Genomic DNA, 18460 nt, shown 5'->3' with positions numbered 1-18460 from the left:
GCTAGAACACCCGTGCACTTAGATTTAGGTGCACGTTAAGGAATTCCTGGTAATCGAAATTATTCTGGAGTCCTCCACAAGACGTGCCTCATAGTCAAATCGTAGTTTTGTCACTAAAAACCCCATAATCCGATTTTTTTGTTCAGTCTTAACTGACAGCGTCGCTCTTTGTGTCGCCTTAATTAGCCAAAGATCTCCATCAAGGTATAGTCGCCAGTCTGCCCCCGCGCGAACCGATTCTCCTCGCAGCCTGTGCAGCAGTTTCCTGTCCATGTGGTTCCCTCATAACGGAGCTGCCAGGTGGAAGCCCATTTCTCTCACTTGTATACGCTGAGAAGTTAAAGGATCAGAATGGTTGAATGTGCGGATTATAGTCAGAGCAACCAACATTGGACTGTAGATCTAAACTCGACTTGGTAATCTAAAATCATCCGACATTAACCTTGCAAAAACATAGGGGTAGGACAAACAGCAGACTTGACAGTGTCCAGTTAAGACACCTGTATCAGTTATAATATTATTGGTATTGGTATTTATTTCACACAATAATGTACAGAGACTGTACAGATTGCAACGAAGACATTAGTACATCACTAGGATGTCACATTTCTCATGTGGTAATAACTACAGAACGACAAACCAGGGACCGGGCCCACGAATGTTTTTGATTATCGAAACCTTTGCACTGGTCGTAGCCTTCCGCCTCATAAGGCTAGCGAGTGGCTGGTCTTCCTTTTTATGAATCATTTGTGCTACCTTCGGCCTTGTGAAACCGGGCCAATATTCTTCAGATTGAGTTCAGCCTGCACCCGGGCTATCACCCGGGCTGCCATCTGATTGGCTATCATGATAACATGTTTGCTTTTATAGCCTCGCGAAGTTATTCATCAACGAAGTTCGGCGCCTCTGCGAATCCCACTCTTCATGGCAGATTTTTTATGCACTGAAGATTTTCTAGAAGCGTGTGATTCAATTCTGTGATGTTAACCTTTGAAACCCTGTGATCTGAAGCGAGGCATCTTGTTATCACTGTCCAGGGGGAGTCAATATAAGATGTTACGATAGCCACCGGCGACTTTATCCCACCTGGACTGTGAGTCTGCCACATAGTAAGTCTTTGAAGTGCCACAAATAAATTTACAGTTGTGAATAATTTCTCATTTACTTGGACATAGTAAACCCTTTGAAAGACCTCAAATAAATTTACAAGTGTGAACATAATTCTCACTTACTTGACCAAACACAAGCCCGTAAATTGGATTTTCTACGGCCACTTGTCTGCTCTCGTCTCTGGAAAAATCAATTGTACAGGAAATATGCCGAACATTGCTTCAGTGGGAAACGAAGCCAAGCGAAAAAAGAAATGTGTTTAGTGTGACAGTGTTGGAGAAAGCAAAAGCTAGTTACTTATATAATGAAGAGCCGAGAGAATTCATTCGTGTCCAGGAGTTTTGGACGTTGGCCATTTCTGCTATCTATCGAACTTCACCGCAGTGCACCAGCGTTCATACGTATTTACTGCACTAGTCGTAGAGTCTTTGCTGCGTTATAGCAGAACTTTGGTCAGGATTAAAACATTGCTATAACGCTGCAGGAAAGTTAGGAATAAGTGCTATATATGCGCATGTTAATATAAGGCCGCACCCCCTCGACGTTGCTTACTGATTACTGTTGAAATCAGGGTGACCTTCTAAATTATTTTAAAGAATGCTGCCCATTGAGTTACGCTGGAGCATTGCGGTGAAGTTTGACAGATGGCCGCAGCGACATCCAAAATTCCTGGGTATGACTAAATAAAAGTATGACCATACAGTGAATCTTGCTTTATCAATGCGATACTTCATTGACATATACACCATGTATATATAAAGAGTATAGTATTGGGCTGATTGGTAATACATACTTACACTAGAAGCATAGCGCGGAAAGGACGGTCGACTAAGACTAGACAGGACAAGCGCTAACTTTCAACACAGCTTTTCTTGCGGAACAGGAGCGTATATACGCAACTGATTCTGCTAAGGGAAAGAAGGACATAAAAGCTTGACAAAAACGCCACATGCCGTCATGCCATGACTTCAAGCTCTGTAGTTGACAATGCCACAGACGCATAGATCGCCTGTCCGTGCAATCTCAGATGAAAAAGTGAAATGCTCCTGGGATAGTAATGTTTCACACGTTCATCTCATTAAGTGCTTGTGGAGGCTCCATATATATATATATATATATATATATATATATATATATATATATATATATATATATATATATAAAACCTATTATAGGTGTGTTATTGGAAGATGTTCCGAAAGAACTGCACCACCACTGAAACAACCCCTCAAAAACACTAGTTGTGAGTTGGGTAATTCTTGTGAAAAGTACAGGGCACCGGAAAGAAGTTATTTCCTGAGTTCCTGAGTTATTTGCATAACGAATAAACTTCTCGCTCCCAAAAGCATTTGCGACCAATCTTGCTGCACATATTGATTCACAGTGACGGACTACCGGTTCACCTACATTTCACTGCGCGCCTTCTTGCTCTTTTTTCGCCGGAGGTAAATGACCACTGTGGTGGTGAAACCCAGGATGAAGAGCACCAGCAGGGGTGCACCATACGCCCAGCCTCTGCTTGCACCTGAAATTGAGCACCCACGCGCGTCTTTACATTGAATTCCAAGCTGTTTTGTGCAGCTGTCACCAACAAGTGCCATGGATGTGAACTGAATAACGCCACTTCTAAGGGACTCCTCCCTGCGTTTACATACCTGATGCCTTTCCCCCTACCCCAAACACACGCACGCACGCAGCCTCCTCCCCCCACCCCACCTCTGCCCTTGTGAGAAGCGGCTGATTCATGCAGAGTTCCGTGCTGTGGCACGAAACGTCCTGTAAAGTATCACGCACACACACGCACACGCGCACGCACACGCGCACGCGCACGCACACGCACACGCGCGCACGCACACGCGCACGCAGACGCACACGCGCACGCACACGCGCATGCGCACGCACACACACGCACACACGCGCGCGCACACGCGCACGCGCACGCACACGCACACGCACACGCACACGCACATGCACACGCGCACGCAGACGCAGACGCACACGCGCACGCAGACGCAGACGCACACGCGCACGCACACGCGCACGCACACACACGCACACACACGCGCACGCACAGGCGCACACACATATAAACTTTGATCCCTTTGTTCAACTGCTTATAATGGGCGCCCTCATTTAATCCTAGAGCGACGAGTGCGCTATAGCTAGCCAGAACTTGTGTAAAAAGAGGGGAGTGGTCTTGAAAAAAGTGTAATAAAAGAACCGTTTAACTTCTGCATTCAAACAAGCGCGACCCTCTTCCGTCTAGAAATGTGCAACAGCTGCAGAAACGCAAAGATGTCCTTTGTCATTTGCCTGGGCGTTTGGCCATCAAAAGTATTGCATCATAAAGCAATGAAAGTATTTCAACCCTTCTTTGAAGACGCTGGTATATACGTGTGGAATATTGACCTCAAATCACCCAGGAGAGGGGCGGGGAAGGGTCGTAATTGTGAGTGTCTCATTCATGCTTACGTAATTCTGTCCCATTCGTATGTCTGAAACAAACTTATGTACTACAGACACACGTGGAATTGAAACTTTTCGAGGGGACTTCTACCCTTAGAGTTGATGCATATTCTTGTTTTATTTAAATGAAACCTACTGCAAGAAATGCTATTTTTGCCATTTTTATGTTATTTTATTAACTAGGTGAAAATGTGTGATTTACCATCATCGGGGAACGGCGATAACCACTCTAGTTATTTATATTAAAAAAAGAAGAGGTGCCACCATATGATATTCTAATAGACACTGTCCCTCCCCCCTCCTTTAACCTTCACTTTACCTTGCAATCTCCATTTTTCTCACGAATTAGCAAAGCTCATTATGCTGTTTGTCCCTTTCTACATAGGAAGGACACTGTATACAATAAAAAAGACAAATCTATACCACCGTCAAGAGGAGACCTAGTCGAGTTAAACCAATGAAGAGGAAGCCTCTACGCACACAGTCATTGGTCGGAATTTTAGAAATAGACGGATGGACAGAATATTTGGATGATATAAATAAATGAATAACATCAAGTCAAATAAGATCAAAGGTTATCTGGGTATGGTATGAGTCGACCTTCTTGCATCCTTCAGCTTTTCCGTACGTCGCAAGTGAGGGGCTGATATCATAACGGAGTCGCAGGCTCTATTAAAAAACACAGACAGGGAACAGGCCACCGTTAAGATATATAAACTCGAACGCATCACGAAAAGCTGTTCTGCATATGCGAGATATAGCTTAACATGATAATTCAACAACATGCGTATGCGCATGATTTCAAAAGCGCCTTGTACTGAGCGCGAATAACAGTGCTTTTAAACTATATTGCGGGGCCGCAGAAGGGTAGCGCGCCTTTACCAGCGGCAGTGAGCTATAGGCCAAATGCCTTGTCGATTCAAGCGGGGAACTTTTGAGAGCACTGCGATGGAGGGTGCGCAAGGTGGGTAGTTCCGTTAGTTTTCTTTTTATACCTTAAAGGCTTTCTTTAGCACATGGAAGAAATTATTGTTTAATAGGTAAGATTTGGGGTGAGGGGAGTGGGTATTGCTGGATCGGGCATTTCTTTGAATACACGCTGCAACATTCTAATTGAAAGTTTTTATGTATCTTTGACTTGCGAAGTTGGTTGATTATTCTTGAGTAATTATACAACTAGAATACAACAGTATAGTGCGACTTGACACGCAGAAAGGTCAAAACAGGCTTTTTGTCGCATCCTCTTATGTACAAGTGCACATGTATATATTTAGACTTCGGTGCCCCCCGTGTCCGTGCACCCGCACAATCATGTGCTTGTGTTTTTCTGCTACATTGGCATACGTCTATACCAGTAGAAGAAGGTAACACGAACGTGAAACGAAACTGCAGGATATATACCTCTTGCACTTGACTCTGCTGAATTATCTTCCACGAGCTTTTTCTGACATCGATTGCCTTGAAAACTGGCCTTGCACATGCATTCTGGTGCCCCGGTTACTGTATGGAAGCTGCAATTTCCTTGGTTGCGGCAGAAGTAACCTGGGCAGTCTGTGCCAAGAAAACAGCAAAAAGAATTTAACATACACACCACAACAATTATTCGTCTTACATTGTGCTCCAAGTAACACAGCTGGCTAGATGCACCACGAACACATTTTGGAGTAAGCGTCGGAGTTGATTCTAAACTTGGTGCATTAGGACTCTACGAGTTGCACTAGGGTGTGGATTTCAAAGCGATAATCTCGGTGCGTAGTTCGATGAGTCTCAAGCATTCAATGCTTCAAGACGCAACATTACTCAGCACCCTTCCCCGTCTTCCACAATTAGCTACGGTCAATCAGCCACGGTCACGGTCAATTAGTCACGGTCAGCCTGTTAACTGAATTCCCACCGCAACATCGTGAAGCAACACATGATACCCAGCTACACGCGACAACTTACAGCTACGTGAAAGTGAATTGCACAAACGAAGTGGATGCACCACTAAGATATGAAATCACAGCTATGATATAAAATCTACAGAAATAGCCAACAAAACATATTGATCCTACAGGGCACAGGCGTGCGCAACTTTACTTGTAGTTGAGTAGAGGTAACCATAGCAGTCGAATATAGAGGTAAGTGTGAAATGTTTAGAAGAGCTAAAAGAGAAGTGAATAAGTTTAGTCTGAAACTAAGTCAAGATAATGGACGAACTATTGTTTTCACATTTAGCCTTCGCCCTTTCCTGATGCTAATATGAATTAAGCTGATATAATTTTGAGGGCCACTATTACTGCACCACAACAAAGACACGTGAGTAATAATTATTCGACAAAATGTTCATTCAACAAACATAAACAGTTCATATTCACACTGTACATTGTTTATTTTTTATTTAAACAGCCGGTGCGTGCCATTTCATGCCGAGCTACAATACGCACCATTGCAGAGAATCTCATCAGATCCGTCGCTGCAGTCTTCACGACCATCGCACAGCTTGGACGCGTCGAGACATGTTGATGGCTTCTGGCAGAAGTAATGACCACCAGGGCAGAATTCGTGGTCTCCTACGCATGGAATGGAAGGTGTGCGTTAATTTGACCCTATTGCAGAAACGTGCAAGGCAGTGTGTTTGTAAGTACCTAAAAGCTCCCTCCACTAAGCGATCAGCCAGTTAAATACAATAGGTTTTAGAAGCTGTCATGTCCAGGACCAAACTTAAATTACCACATAGTTCGTCAGCTCCGTTGGGGCAATCTCGAACGCCATCGCAGAGGAGCAATGCAGGAACACAGTGTGTGCGGTCGCGGCAGCTGAACATGCCTTTGCCACAGGTCGACCTTACGGTGGTGGACACGGGCGTAGTGGGAATTGTTGAAGGCACGAATGAGGACATTGTGGTGTCCATAGATGATGAGGATGCAGTTGTCATAGCCATCGTTGAAGGGGCTTCACCATTAGTAACGTTCGGGGTGGCCACTGTCACTGCCTCTGATGATGTGGAAACGAAGGTAGTTCCAAAGTGTGTGGTTGCTCCAGCAGTCACAATGTTCGCTGTGCTCGCTGTCGTAACTGTGGAAACGTGTCCTGAAATAAGAATTAGCGGCATTTGTGAGGAGCGCTTTTTGTATTAGCTGCACAAATATTAGAATGCGCGTCCATGGTCTGATTCACGATGCTATTAAGGATAAACTGGCTACAGTGCATTGCGAAGCTGTTCCACTCAGAATATCCTTACAACTGGACTTGTATACATGCTTGGTCATAGCATTATCACACCAGTATGAGCGAAGAGGACTCACCAGACCTCCATCAACAGATTTGGTTAAAACGGAGTGGAAGTGACAAATATATCGGTCGACTGTTTTAATAACCATTATGTTACCATAGGCAATGGTTAAACAGCTGATTGATCCGCCATAGAGAAGATCATAGTTCCAATAATATCTATGTTTTACTGTTACGTTTCTTATTATCTAAAATTTCAGGGTGTTGAACCGAACGCGAAACCCGAACCGGAATTCTAGCCGGAATTGAACCCGAATCCGAATCGATATTCTAGGACCTGCCTGAACCCGAACCGAACCTGAACCCAAGAAAATTATAACGGTTACCGGTTACGGTTCAAGAATATAGGATGCAAACGGGTGCTAAATACATAAGCGATTCTTCGAAGTAATTATTTTCAGTCGGTGCACCCCACGAAAAGTCGTTATGGCTCAAGAGTAGCGCTATGAGGAAAAATGGGGTAAACGTAGGTATGTGCTGATAACTATACGGCCACCTCGGTAGATACGCTTGCTATTCGGTCATACCAGTTGTGTTCTGCGGCGGAGACGTTGTTTCAGAGGTGCCACAGAACCACCGTTTCTGTTAAATGTCCCACTTCGGTCGTTAAACCAGCTCGCTACTATTACTAATAACTGCTAACTCTCCTGATATTTTTCATAAAGTTTACGAATTTGGGCTCGTTTTGCAATCTTACAAAAAATTATGTTTGTGAGAAAGTTTCGCTCGTCCGTCTCCGAAGATGCTCTCGGACATCATCTGACGGTCAAAGGATACTAGTGGGGTACTTGCTTCGTGCAAGCACAATTTTATACCAGGCAAAAATCGGCAACACCACTCTGCAACTGTTATCTTAAGAGAAATGTGCCAGATGCTTGTCAGTTTAATGCTGTTCAAAGTATGCCGCGGCTTGTGTACGCATCTGTCATGTAATAAAATGCGTATGTATCGTACAAAAGGTGGGTGCGAAGGGATAATATATATGCATTGTTACGCCCACGAAATGCGTTTATTGACAGGCTAGGTAGAGTTAGACGCGACAGCCTTGATCAGCTGAGCGCCCACCGAGATTCAGCTAGCCAGCCGCACGTCGTCTTCCTCCTTCACCTCTCTTGGATGCCCCCCATACTGTTGAGGTGTAGACCCACCACGCACGTAAGAGTGCCACATTTCCCTCCGCACAGACGAAGCCGGCCGGGCAAGTCAAACAGTCTGTCGAGAAATAAAGGGCTCTAAACGGGCGACATGCGAAAGTTCAATTTTTGCTGACCGTCGGCCATTTGACGTGAGGCGTGCTATGCGGTAGGTTAATTCGCTTATACGATCAGTAATAGCATAGGGTACAACATAGTAGGACATCAGTTTTTCACATAATCCACGTTTTGTGGTTGGTTTCCAGAGCCACACTTAATCACCAGGGTCATATACCACGTGCCGGCGTCGGCGGTCGTAGCGTGCCTTCGAGCGGTCTCGTGCAACAAGAGTGGGCAAAGAAGCAAGTCGTCGGGCCTTTTCAGCAAGAGAGACGGTTTCGGATATAGAAAGATTATCATGGCTTGAAAACGGGAAGATAGTCTCTAGTTGATAACGAGGCGGACGAGCATAAAGAAGAAAGAAGGGACTGCAGTGTAGCCCGTAATTTCGTGCTGTGAGTTGTTAAATGTGTACGTAATGAAATGTAGTACGCTGTCCCAGTTCTTATGATCTGACGCGAAATACATGGACAGCATGCTAGTAAGAGTTCTTTTCTGTTCGTGCGTTCCGTAAGGCCATTTGTTTGTAGATAATACGGGGTGGAGTGTCGAAAACTTGAAGCACATAGACGAAGCATCTCTTCGACCACGTCTGCAGTGGACTGCCGCCCGCGATCGCTGATGATGACTCTGGGAGGTCCATGTCTGAGAATGACAAAACGAAGCAGAAAAATACACAATTCGGTTGCCGTAGCCGATAGTATCGTAGCTGTCTCACAGTAGCGTGTCATGTAATCTGCACACACGACAATCCAGCGATTCCCATCAGATGACCGCGGAAAAAGACCGTGAAGGTCGATGCCGACTTGCTGAAACGGAGTGCTGGGGGTGGCACTAGATGTAGTCGACCAGGAGGAGCACTCGTCGGACGCTTGTGACGTTTGTATGCAGCAGCGTACGTGTCCAGTCGGTCGTCTGGCGCATTTTAGGCCAGTAGAACCTTTCTTCAACGCGGTAGAGCATACGCGTAGATCCCAAATGACCAGACGTTGGATCGACATGTACAGCGCGCAAGATGAAGACGGAGACTCTCTGGGACCACCAGAAGATGTCGTGAGTCTGTAGCAGAATAGTTCTTTTGGTACAATACCCCATCACGAATGCAGAAACGAGTGGGTGGTGCTGATTTCCTTGCAGTAGTGAGCAGAGGCTCGAAAGTTCTGTCTTCTTGTTGCTCGACCTTGAAGGTATTTATATCAGGAAATGCCGGCTCCAGTGATGCGAAGCAGCGGTCGAAGTTGTCCGCGTCGCAGTCCGTCGTTGGAAGCGGCATGCGCGAGAGGCAGTCAGCGTCGGCGTGCCGTCGGCCGCTTTTATAAGAAACGGCAGTCATATTCCTGTAAACGAAGTGTCCAACGCGCAAGCCGGCCTGACGGATCAAGGAGATTAACCGGCCAGCAGAGAGAACGATGGTCTGTCACCACAGTGGAAGGGCGCCCGTACAGGTATGACCGGAAGAGCTGTACTACGAAAATCACTGCAAGACATTCTTGCTCTGTGGCGGTGTAGTTGCGCTCGGACTTACCTAAAGAGTGACTCACATAGGCGACGACGTGTTCTTTGGTGACGACGCGTTGAATAAGGACAGCGCCGATGCCAATGCCGCTAGCGTTCGTATGAGCTTCCGTGGGAGTCGCATGATCGAAGTGTCGGAGAATGGGATGGGACGTCAGACGAGACTTCAGCTCACGAAGATTAGCCTCACATTCAGGAGTCCATTCAAAGGGAACGATCTTCTGGAGGAGGCATGTCAGCGGATGCGCGATGTCGGCAAATCCACGAATAAACCGGCGGAAGTACGAGCAAAGTCCTAAGAAACTGCGTAGCTCTTTTACATGGCGAGGTTGCTTAACTGAAGGCTTCCACAGTAGCAGCCTTCGCTGGATTGGGTCCTTATCCACTAGATGGCCCAGAACGAGTGTTCGGCGCTCTCCAAAATGACACGTCTTCGATTTGATAACCAAACCCGCTTTTCTTAGGCAGTCTAGCACAAGAGCGAGACGTACGTTGTGCTCACTGAACGTGCGCCCGAAAATAACTACATCGTCTAGATAGTACATGCATACTTCCCACTTCAAACCACACAGGATGCTGTCCATAAAGCGCTCAAAAGTTGCAGGCGCATTACAGAGCCCGAACGGCATCACATTAAATTCAAAAAGTCCATATGGTGTTACAAGTGCTGTTTTCTCATTGTCTGCCTTATGCGTAGGAATCTGCCAGTACCCTGACCTCAAGTCAACAGATGAAAGGTAAGACGCTGATGAAAGGCAATCGATTGCATCATCAATACGCGGAACAGGATATACGTCCTTTTTAGTGATGGTGTTGAGGTGGCGGTAGTCAACACAAGATCGCCATGTAGCATGTTTCTTTCTAACCAGAATCATTGGCGCTGCCCACGGACTACAGGATTCTTGGATTACATTCTTATTTAGCATTTCGTGGACTTGGTCGTTGATCACCTTGCGTTCCGATGGTGAGACTCTGTATGGTTTCTGTCGCAAAGGTTGGGCAGATCCGGTATCTATGCGATGGTGTATACGAGAAGGAGGAAACAATGGTGGCCCCTCTTGCTGGCAAAAGTCAAACAGTCGGGCATGTTTTAGCAGAATATTCGCCACTTCGTGACGCTGCTTAGTGCTGAGTGACTTGTTCACCATAGTCAGAAATGAGGAGTGCGCCGCAGGGCAGGCATCAACAAAATGACGCTCAACACAAGATCGCCATTTACCATATTTCTTTCTAACCAGAATCACTGGCGCTGCCCACGGACTACAGGATTCTTGGATTACATTCTTACTTAGCATTTCGTGGACTTGGTCGTTGATCACCTTGCGTTCCGATGGTGAGACTCTGTATGGTTTCTGTCGCAAAGGTTGGGCAGATCCCGTATCTATGCGATGGTGTATACGAGAAGGAGGAAACAATGGTGGCCCCTCTTGCTGGAAAAAGTCAAACAGTCGGGCATGTTTTAGCAGAATATTCGCCACTTCGTGACGCTGCTTAGTGCTGAGTGGCTTGTTTACCATAGTCAGAAATGAGGAGTGCGCCGCAGGGCAGGCATCAGCGAAATGACGCTCATCAGCAGAATCAAGGGCCTCTGTAAGAATGGCGAGCGATAGCACTTGATCTTCATGGTAGGCGACAAGTTTCAGACACTGTGGTAGTATTGCAGGTTCACTCGAACAGTTTACGGCCCATAAGTTAGTGCGTCCCTGAACAACTGACAGCGTGCAATACGGTATCAGTACATTCCTCTTGATGCAACTCAGATGAACGGGCTCCATGGTAGCGTCAAACGTTCCTTCGGTGGTATGGAAACAGGCGACTGAAACACACGTCGCGGATAACGGAGGCACAACTGTATCCCGAGATACACAAAGCACACTTTCACGATACGGTGGGCCTTCCATAAACGCAGCAGAAAAGCTCGTACCTACACTGATTTCACCCGTTTTGCAGTCGACGGTGGCACCACACAGTTTCAAAAAATCAAGGCCCAGGATGACGTCATGCGTAGAATGAGGTAGGACAGCGAACTCCGCGGTAAATATTTGACCACCCAAGGTAACGTCTACATTACACACGCCGACAGGATGCAACAACTCCCCACTCACACTGCGAAACGTATTGGCACGGTCCCAGCAAAACATCACTTTTCGTCCTAGGAGGCTTAACGTAAGGCTCATCACTGAAACGGCTGCTCCCGTGTCCACTAAGGCCATTGATGAAACTCCGTCAATTAATACAGACACCTTATTCTTAAACATACAAATGGGTGGAGGTGTCTCTGTCGAGATCGAAGATTGTCCAGCGACCTCACCTCCAACGGCCGCGCTGACTAGTTTTCCGGAGGTGGCGACGGATAGCGACGCCGCGGAGAGGGCGAGCGGCTTACGCGAGGAGCGGGTGGTGGTGTCAAGCTGCGATCGGATGCTGGAGAACGGTTCCGCAGCGGCTCCGGGTGCTGGTCAGGCAAGCTTCCTAAATATGTGTGCGAGGGCGAATACGTTTCTACAAGTGGAGCGCGGTACAGCCTAGACATCGTCGATCGGTCGAACCGCAGTGGTTGGCGGCGATTGCATTACCTGGCAATGTGGCGCAAGTCGCCACAACTATAACACACGGGTAAACGACAATCGATGAACTGCTCCTCGAAGCGCTCATCCGTGGGGGGTCGCGTAGCAGAGTGAAGCGGCTGCACAGGAGGAACGGTCGGTCTGCGTGCAAGCCTGCTGGGGCGAGGGTGTTCTGCAAGTCGATGTTCGGGCGTAAATGCGTCCTCACCTGGCCATGGAGCTCCTCTGTGGTTGACGTCTGTGACACATACCGACGGGTGCCACGGCGCTCCTTTGGGACTGGCGTCTGTGACACATACTATCGGTTGCCACGAAGTGCAGGGTGCTGCAGGCGCCATGTGTTGCGGGTAATAAGCATCAGGTTGTTGCATGGCGTTGCGCGCAAGTACTTGGTGTCGCAGCAGTTCTTCACGTACGATCTGCCGTATAGTACACGAAGAATCGGCGGACTGGCTCTCTTCGGCGCTGGCAATGGTTGTCACATTCGCCAGGCATCCAAATTTTGGCGCAATGCGACGTGTCTTCAACGTCTCAAACCTACGGCGGTGACGTACGACATCTGAAACGGAATCAACGTGTTCACTGCTTATAAAGATGTTGTAGACATCTTCTGCAATAACTTTGAGGAAATGTCCGACTCGATCTTCCTTAGACATCTGTGAATTGACTATTTTTCTCAGCTTGAGGATTTCTTCTATGTATGTAGTGCATGTATCTCCAGGGGTTTGAGCTCTTTCAGCTAGTGTTCTTTCCGCGCGTTTCTGTTTGGCGTAGTTGTCGCCAAAACGCTTCTTAATTTCCTCAACGAAGCGCTCCCACGTTGTTAGGGAGTCTTTGTGGTTTTAGTACCACATCATCAAAGTCTCACTCAGAAACAGTACGGCATATTCAAGCTGAGTGACGGAATGCCAACGGTTGTAGCGGCTCACCCTTGTGTATAGTGCGTCCGCCACTCGTCCACGTCTTCGCCCCCTTTTACCGCGAACGAGCGTGGTTCCATGTAGTGTTGCAAAGGTGCAACTGACGCTGACCTTTGAGCAGGTAAAACTAGAGTTGGCGTTTGTGCACCTCCGTCCTGAGCCATAGGGAAGGTCGTTGGCAAGAGACCGGCAAGATGACGGCTCCGGCGAAGTTCTAGGTGTTGCGACTCCGTGGTACATTGTGTCGTACCCAGCACCTCCACCACTCTGTTACGCCCACGAAAGACGTTTATTGAACAGCCAGGTAGAGTTAAACACGACGGCCTTGATCAGCGGAGCGCCTATCGAGATTCAGCTAGCCAGCCGCACGTCGTCTTCCTCATTCACCTCCCTTGGATGCCTCCCACACTCTTGAGGTGAATCCCACTACTCACGTAAGTGTGTCACAACATATATATATATCGCCACCTCTAAGGGGCGCGCATGTTTGCAGGACTTTTACGAATTTTAAAGTTCCCAGGTTAACAGGTATGTTACGACAAGACAAAAAGTAAAATGCATGCGCCAGAACACAGACAACAAAAAAGTATGGCGACCTCGAGAATAGAAAATAGGAAAACCAACTAGTTTATCAGCTCGGCTTCTTGTACCAGTAACGCCGCGGTTGCTAATGGATACCGTCATCTTCTCAGTGCGTGGTGAAAAAGCTCTAAACGGCAGAGGAAATTCGCTTTTGCTGCGTGCCATAGTTGAACGCACGTTTGACGCTTTTGATATGTATTCATTTTATGTCGGCTTACCTTGTTTTCTTTTTAATTGGCTTTTTCTCAAATTACACTTTGGGTTTTTACCCCTCTTCATTAATTTTCGATTGGCTTAAACCTGCTACACCTTGGTGGTGCGGATTTCCCTCATCTTTATTTAGGTTGTTTTTGTAACTTGAGGGGCTAAAAAATACGCCCCCAAATAGAGTACCGACGCACTCTGCGATTTCTAAAAATCAATCCCCGGACACAATATGGGCGACCTGGACAATTTTGCCTGCGCAAGGCTCTGTGCCAGGCGCTAAGATCGCCGCGGCATTAAGCGCAAACTGTCCTTGTTCATCGATTCGAAGCATTAATGTCCTCACCTAATTTTATTTAAAAAAGAACTATAAATGGGGTAAAATGTCACTTGCTGGCTTCTTGCTCTAGACTAGACGTTTTTAGTAATAATTTATGCAATAAAATGTGAATACGCCTTCTGTCACATGCCACAGCTTACTCCCCCACCACTAGTCCAGTAGTAATTACTTGAGGCAAAAGAAAGTAGAACTTACTATGCTGCTGTCAAGGAGTGGAAGCTAAGCCCATCCTGTGCCAACACCGGTATTCTCACTAATTAAGTCTGCTATTTATATGTTCTCAAAATTTCCTCCGTATCTGTGCACTCTATTTGTAAACTGCACGTTGTAGAGAAAGACGTCGTTACTCATTTTTGCATCAACATACCTCGGCTGCTTTGTGATTGCTCGTTTTCGAAAAAGCCATTGCAAAAATTGCTAAAAAAATGGAACCCCACACGGAACCAGGCAGCCACTGCCCGCCTTGTCAGCATCTCAACCGCCGGATCTACGCTGCATCCTCTTATTCCGTACGATTCGAGAATTTCGTTATTCGAACACGCCCATAAACTTCTGTGGTTATCCCCATACTCACTATGGATGCAATAGTAAGAAAAGCAGAAAAGAGCGACGACTCGTCAAGGCACCGAAGCTCATACCGCACACCCTTTCGACGATACTGCCTAAGAAAGACCGTCTTTATGTGTATGGCTGCTCTATCTGTACATTAAAGTTCATTGATATTCAGGTAAAAAACAACAACATCGATTTCTGTCACCCATGTGCCGGGAGCCGTTTTGTTCCACCTCCGGATAAAGCCTGCGCGTGCGCCATGTGTAAAAGTCGATAGCAATGTGCAGCGTGTCGCGATAAGGCAGAATAAAACTTACTGTACCGAACCGGTTCAGTGTCGTGAACCGGTTCGCGAACCGTTATGAGATTTTATTTCTCCGAATGGGAACTCAACCGGAATGACATCGGAGCACTCTAAAACCAAACCCGAACGAAACCGGTATTTTTTTCAGTTCCACACTTTGATATAAATGTAATCAGTCTGTACACCTTAAACTGTTTGTGGCGGTGGCGTCCAAATGTTTAAAGCGCCGATTAAATATGCTACTTCAATGTCTTAATGTACGAGTGAAATTTACCACTTCAATGCATTAATAAACGTACTAAAACAAGTTTATTCCTATAAACTAGACAGTCCGATGCCCAAGCTAACAATATAGTACCGTCCAGGGTTAAAAAAATATTAGAGAACGTGTTACGGGTGAAGGCTTAGTTCGCTCACCTTCATTGGTGCAGTCGCTATCGTGAACAAGAAGGTCGTCGACCAGGGCGAACGCCTTGGGATTACTGCCCGATACAGCGATGATGGATCTCTGCATGTTTTGTACAGTTTGTGCGAAATTAGCGAAGTCACGAATAACTGCTTTTATTTTTCTTGTGCCTGTTGTACTGAAGCTAAATGGCCCTTTGCGCCAGTCATGTTTCGATACTCAAACTTCGGTATAAAATTCTAATATCACCACTGCACTCTGATCTGCATTAGCATAAATAATGAATCCTAGGGCCCTATAACGTAAAACTATTCCAATATGTTTTATTCCAATCTCCCGACGTCAAATTTACGTAACCGCCGACGCAACCTTCGGGCGGTGACCCTCAGCGTTGCCTGAACAGCCCAATCAAACGCTCTCCTCGTTTATAGGAGGTCACTTTTGTTTGCTTTCAAAACGAATAACATTGTCTACATTGAGCGTTCTTTAATTGACTGACAAGAGGTGAGGAGCATGCTCAAGTGGAGAGGATTTCGATGGGGCCGAGCAGCCAGCGCACTGAAAATGGATAACCGGATGAAGAAGGAAGTGCCGGTGCCTGCCATTGGCCCGCTTTCCCTTATTTAACTCGCGGTGGTTGGTCGAATATCGCGGCGGCGTGCAACGGGGAGTTAAAAATGCCGCTAAAATGGATCCTCAGCAAAGAAGAGTTGGCACAGCGATGTTGTATACGTTTTGACAGGGCTCGATAACGTTATACGGCCACGCAAAAAGTTTTGTATTACGCAAATAAACGCATTCTCTCCGGCAGGTGTGAGTAGCCAGTGCCTGAGCGATCGGCGGCAGCCATCTTCTGTTCCTTTCGGAAATAATTATTTTTCTTTTGTTCGGTAGACTCATGCATAATCAGTGCGTACACGTCATGTCAGATTGGGAGCTATCGCGGTTTTCGTGACATCGCATGACAGACAGGCGAAGTGGGGGTGGTCCAAAAAAGTTTTTGACCAATCATGGAGCGCTGATTGCAGAATTGGAATGGCTTACGTTATAGCGCCCCTACTCTACACCTCCTCCAGATATATTGTCTTGGCACAGATGTGAACCCAACCGCTGATGCACTTGGTACCATACTTGGCCCGGCATATACATACGTTTTATCGTTTGTATTATTACGGCTACAGTGTATCATCAATCTATAATTTTCCCTGCTTGTATTAAACCACACTTTCATTCTTTTCCAACCTTCAAGTTTTCTGGCTTATTGAACTGAATTTCTAAAGCAATTATCGATCTTCACTTTTATGTGCAACATAGTGTACAGCATACGTCGCCACTTCAGGGAGTAAGCCAAAGGCTCACTGCTTGACGAGGCCCGTCCTCCTGGGAACAAACAGCGCATTTAGCACATTGGCATGCAGGCATAACAACGTCGCTCATACATCCACTATAGGGATATGTACGGAGCTCTTAGTCCGGTTTACAGCTTTTAGTTTATTGAACCTACCCTAATATCAAGCATGTCATAAAAATCGATCAGAAAAAAAAGAAGAAAGTGAAAAAAAAAGCATACAGTACGCGATCCACTAAAAACAAACTCTGGAGTTTTACGTGCGAAAACCACGATATGATTATGATGCACGCCGTAGAGCGGGACTCCTGATTAACGTTGAGCACCAGGGGTTCCTTAACTTGCATACAAATCTAAGCACATGAGCGTTTTTGCAATTCGGTCCCATCGAAATGCAAACGCCGCGGCCGAAATCGAATCCGCGACCTCGAGCTTAGCAGCGCTATGCGTCATAGCAACTACCGCGGAGATTAATTCCGGCGCATTTTGCCACTTACAAGATATTCGGAACAGGAAGGTTTAAGGTTATTGCACTTTATTAAAGTTTAATGCTCAGTAAAGCTTAAGTAAAGTTCAGAAGTACTGCACATTTTTGGTATATGTGCCTTTTCACAACTTCACACATGGTAGCACACTCACGTAGTGGTTCGAGAGACTGAATTGGGCCGAAGACCATTGGCCGTGCGTAGACTCGTTGAGGTATGTGGGTCCTGCCAACAATATCAGGCCGTGGAGTTCGTCCGATAGCAGATACCAGAAGGTGGCACACCGGGCGTCACTGCTGCCACCACCTGCTGTCAGCACCGCAAATTGTCCCGGAGACTTGGCTGAGAAGCGCAGGTAGTGCCCTGTGTTTACAAAACACGGATCGACCGACTCGCCATCACTTGAGCACGGAGACATAGCTTTCCGCACTGACGTGGCAAACGAGATGCCTATTCAGGCCATATTGCTTATACGGAGGGATGGCCTTTGAGCACGGATACAGGTGCTATGCTAGACAGGCTGTTACAATATGCGTCGTATGTCCGAACCTGCAGCATTCCATTCGGCTGGATGTTAAACCGCTAAGGCATTCGTCATTAGTCTGTCTTGATAAAAAATAAGAAGTTGTAAGAAGAGTTCGCAGCCGGGATTTTTGCAAATTATCTCTGTAATCACAATTTCCAGCGGGCTTCAATTTTGAAGCGAATCTTTGCTTGCCGAGCGGGACAGGATTTGACGATGCGGTAGCTGGGCTGTGAAGAGAAGGAGAGAACGTGAAGAAGTGGTGTGATGGAGAGGGGGAGGACTATAGAGAGGAGGCAATGAAAGGGGCGAGGTGTAGAGCCCGAGGGCGCTTCTCCGATTGGTTGACAAGAGCGTTGCATGCGCACCTGCGCTCGGTTGCCGCAGAGCAATGTCGTCTCCATCTCCAATGCATTACTGACATGATCCGTCACTTAATTATGCCCCCTCCGGATCGTTGAACGCAGTATGACCCTAAATGCTACTTATTCTTCCTGTTGGAAACTGTGTGTAATCTTCGCCCGTGTTCACAAAACAGTTCGCACGCTAGAACAATTTGTAAGAGCAGCCCTCAGCCAAATGTAATTGCAAGAACACTATTACCGAAAGGGG

The 18460-nt window shown here is 46.6% G+C and overlaps 1 protein-coding gene across 1 annotated transcript in view; it reads right to left on the bottom strand.

Moving 5' to 3' along the window:
* Positions 1-2513: 2513 nt before the first annotated feature.
* LOC142572984 (uncharacterized) overlaps positions 2514-18460 on the bottom strand; it is a 20044-nt gene continuing 4097 nt past the window's right edge. Inside the window, exons 3-8 of the mRNA XM_075682471.1 lie at positions 17480-17688; positions 15504-15594; positions 6289-6648; positions 6003-6128; positions 4978-5127; positions 2514-2635 (exon numbers count right to left, since the gene is read on the bottom strand). Coding sequence (XP_075538586.1) covers positions 2514-2635; positions 4978-5127; positions 6003-6128; positions 6289-6648; positions 15504-15594; positions 17480-17688 — 1058 coding nt within the window. The remainder of the gene's footprint in view (positions 2636-4977; positions 5128-6002; positions 6129-6288; positions 6649-15503; positions 15595-17479; positions 17689-18460) is intronic.

Source organism: Dermacentor variabilis, chromosome 1, assembly GCF_050947875.1.
Source record: "Dermacentor variabilis isolate Ectoservices chromosome 1, ASM5094787v1, whole genome shotgun sequence".
NCBI classification, from domain to species: domain Eukaryota; kingdom Metazoa; phylum Arthropoda; class Arachnida; order Ixodida; family Ixodidae; genus Dermacentor; species Dermacentor variabilis.
The sequence above is the reverse complement of the archived record's forward strand: the minus strand, read 5'-3'. Positions and strand labels throughout refer to the sequence as shown.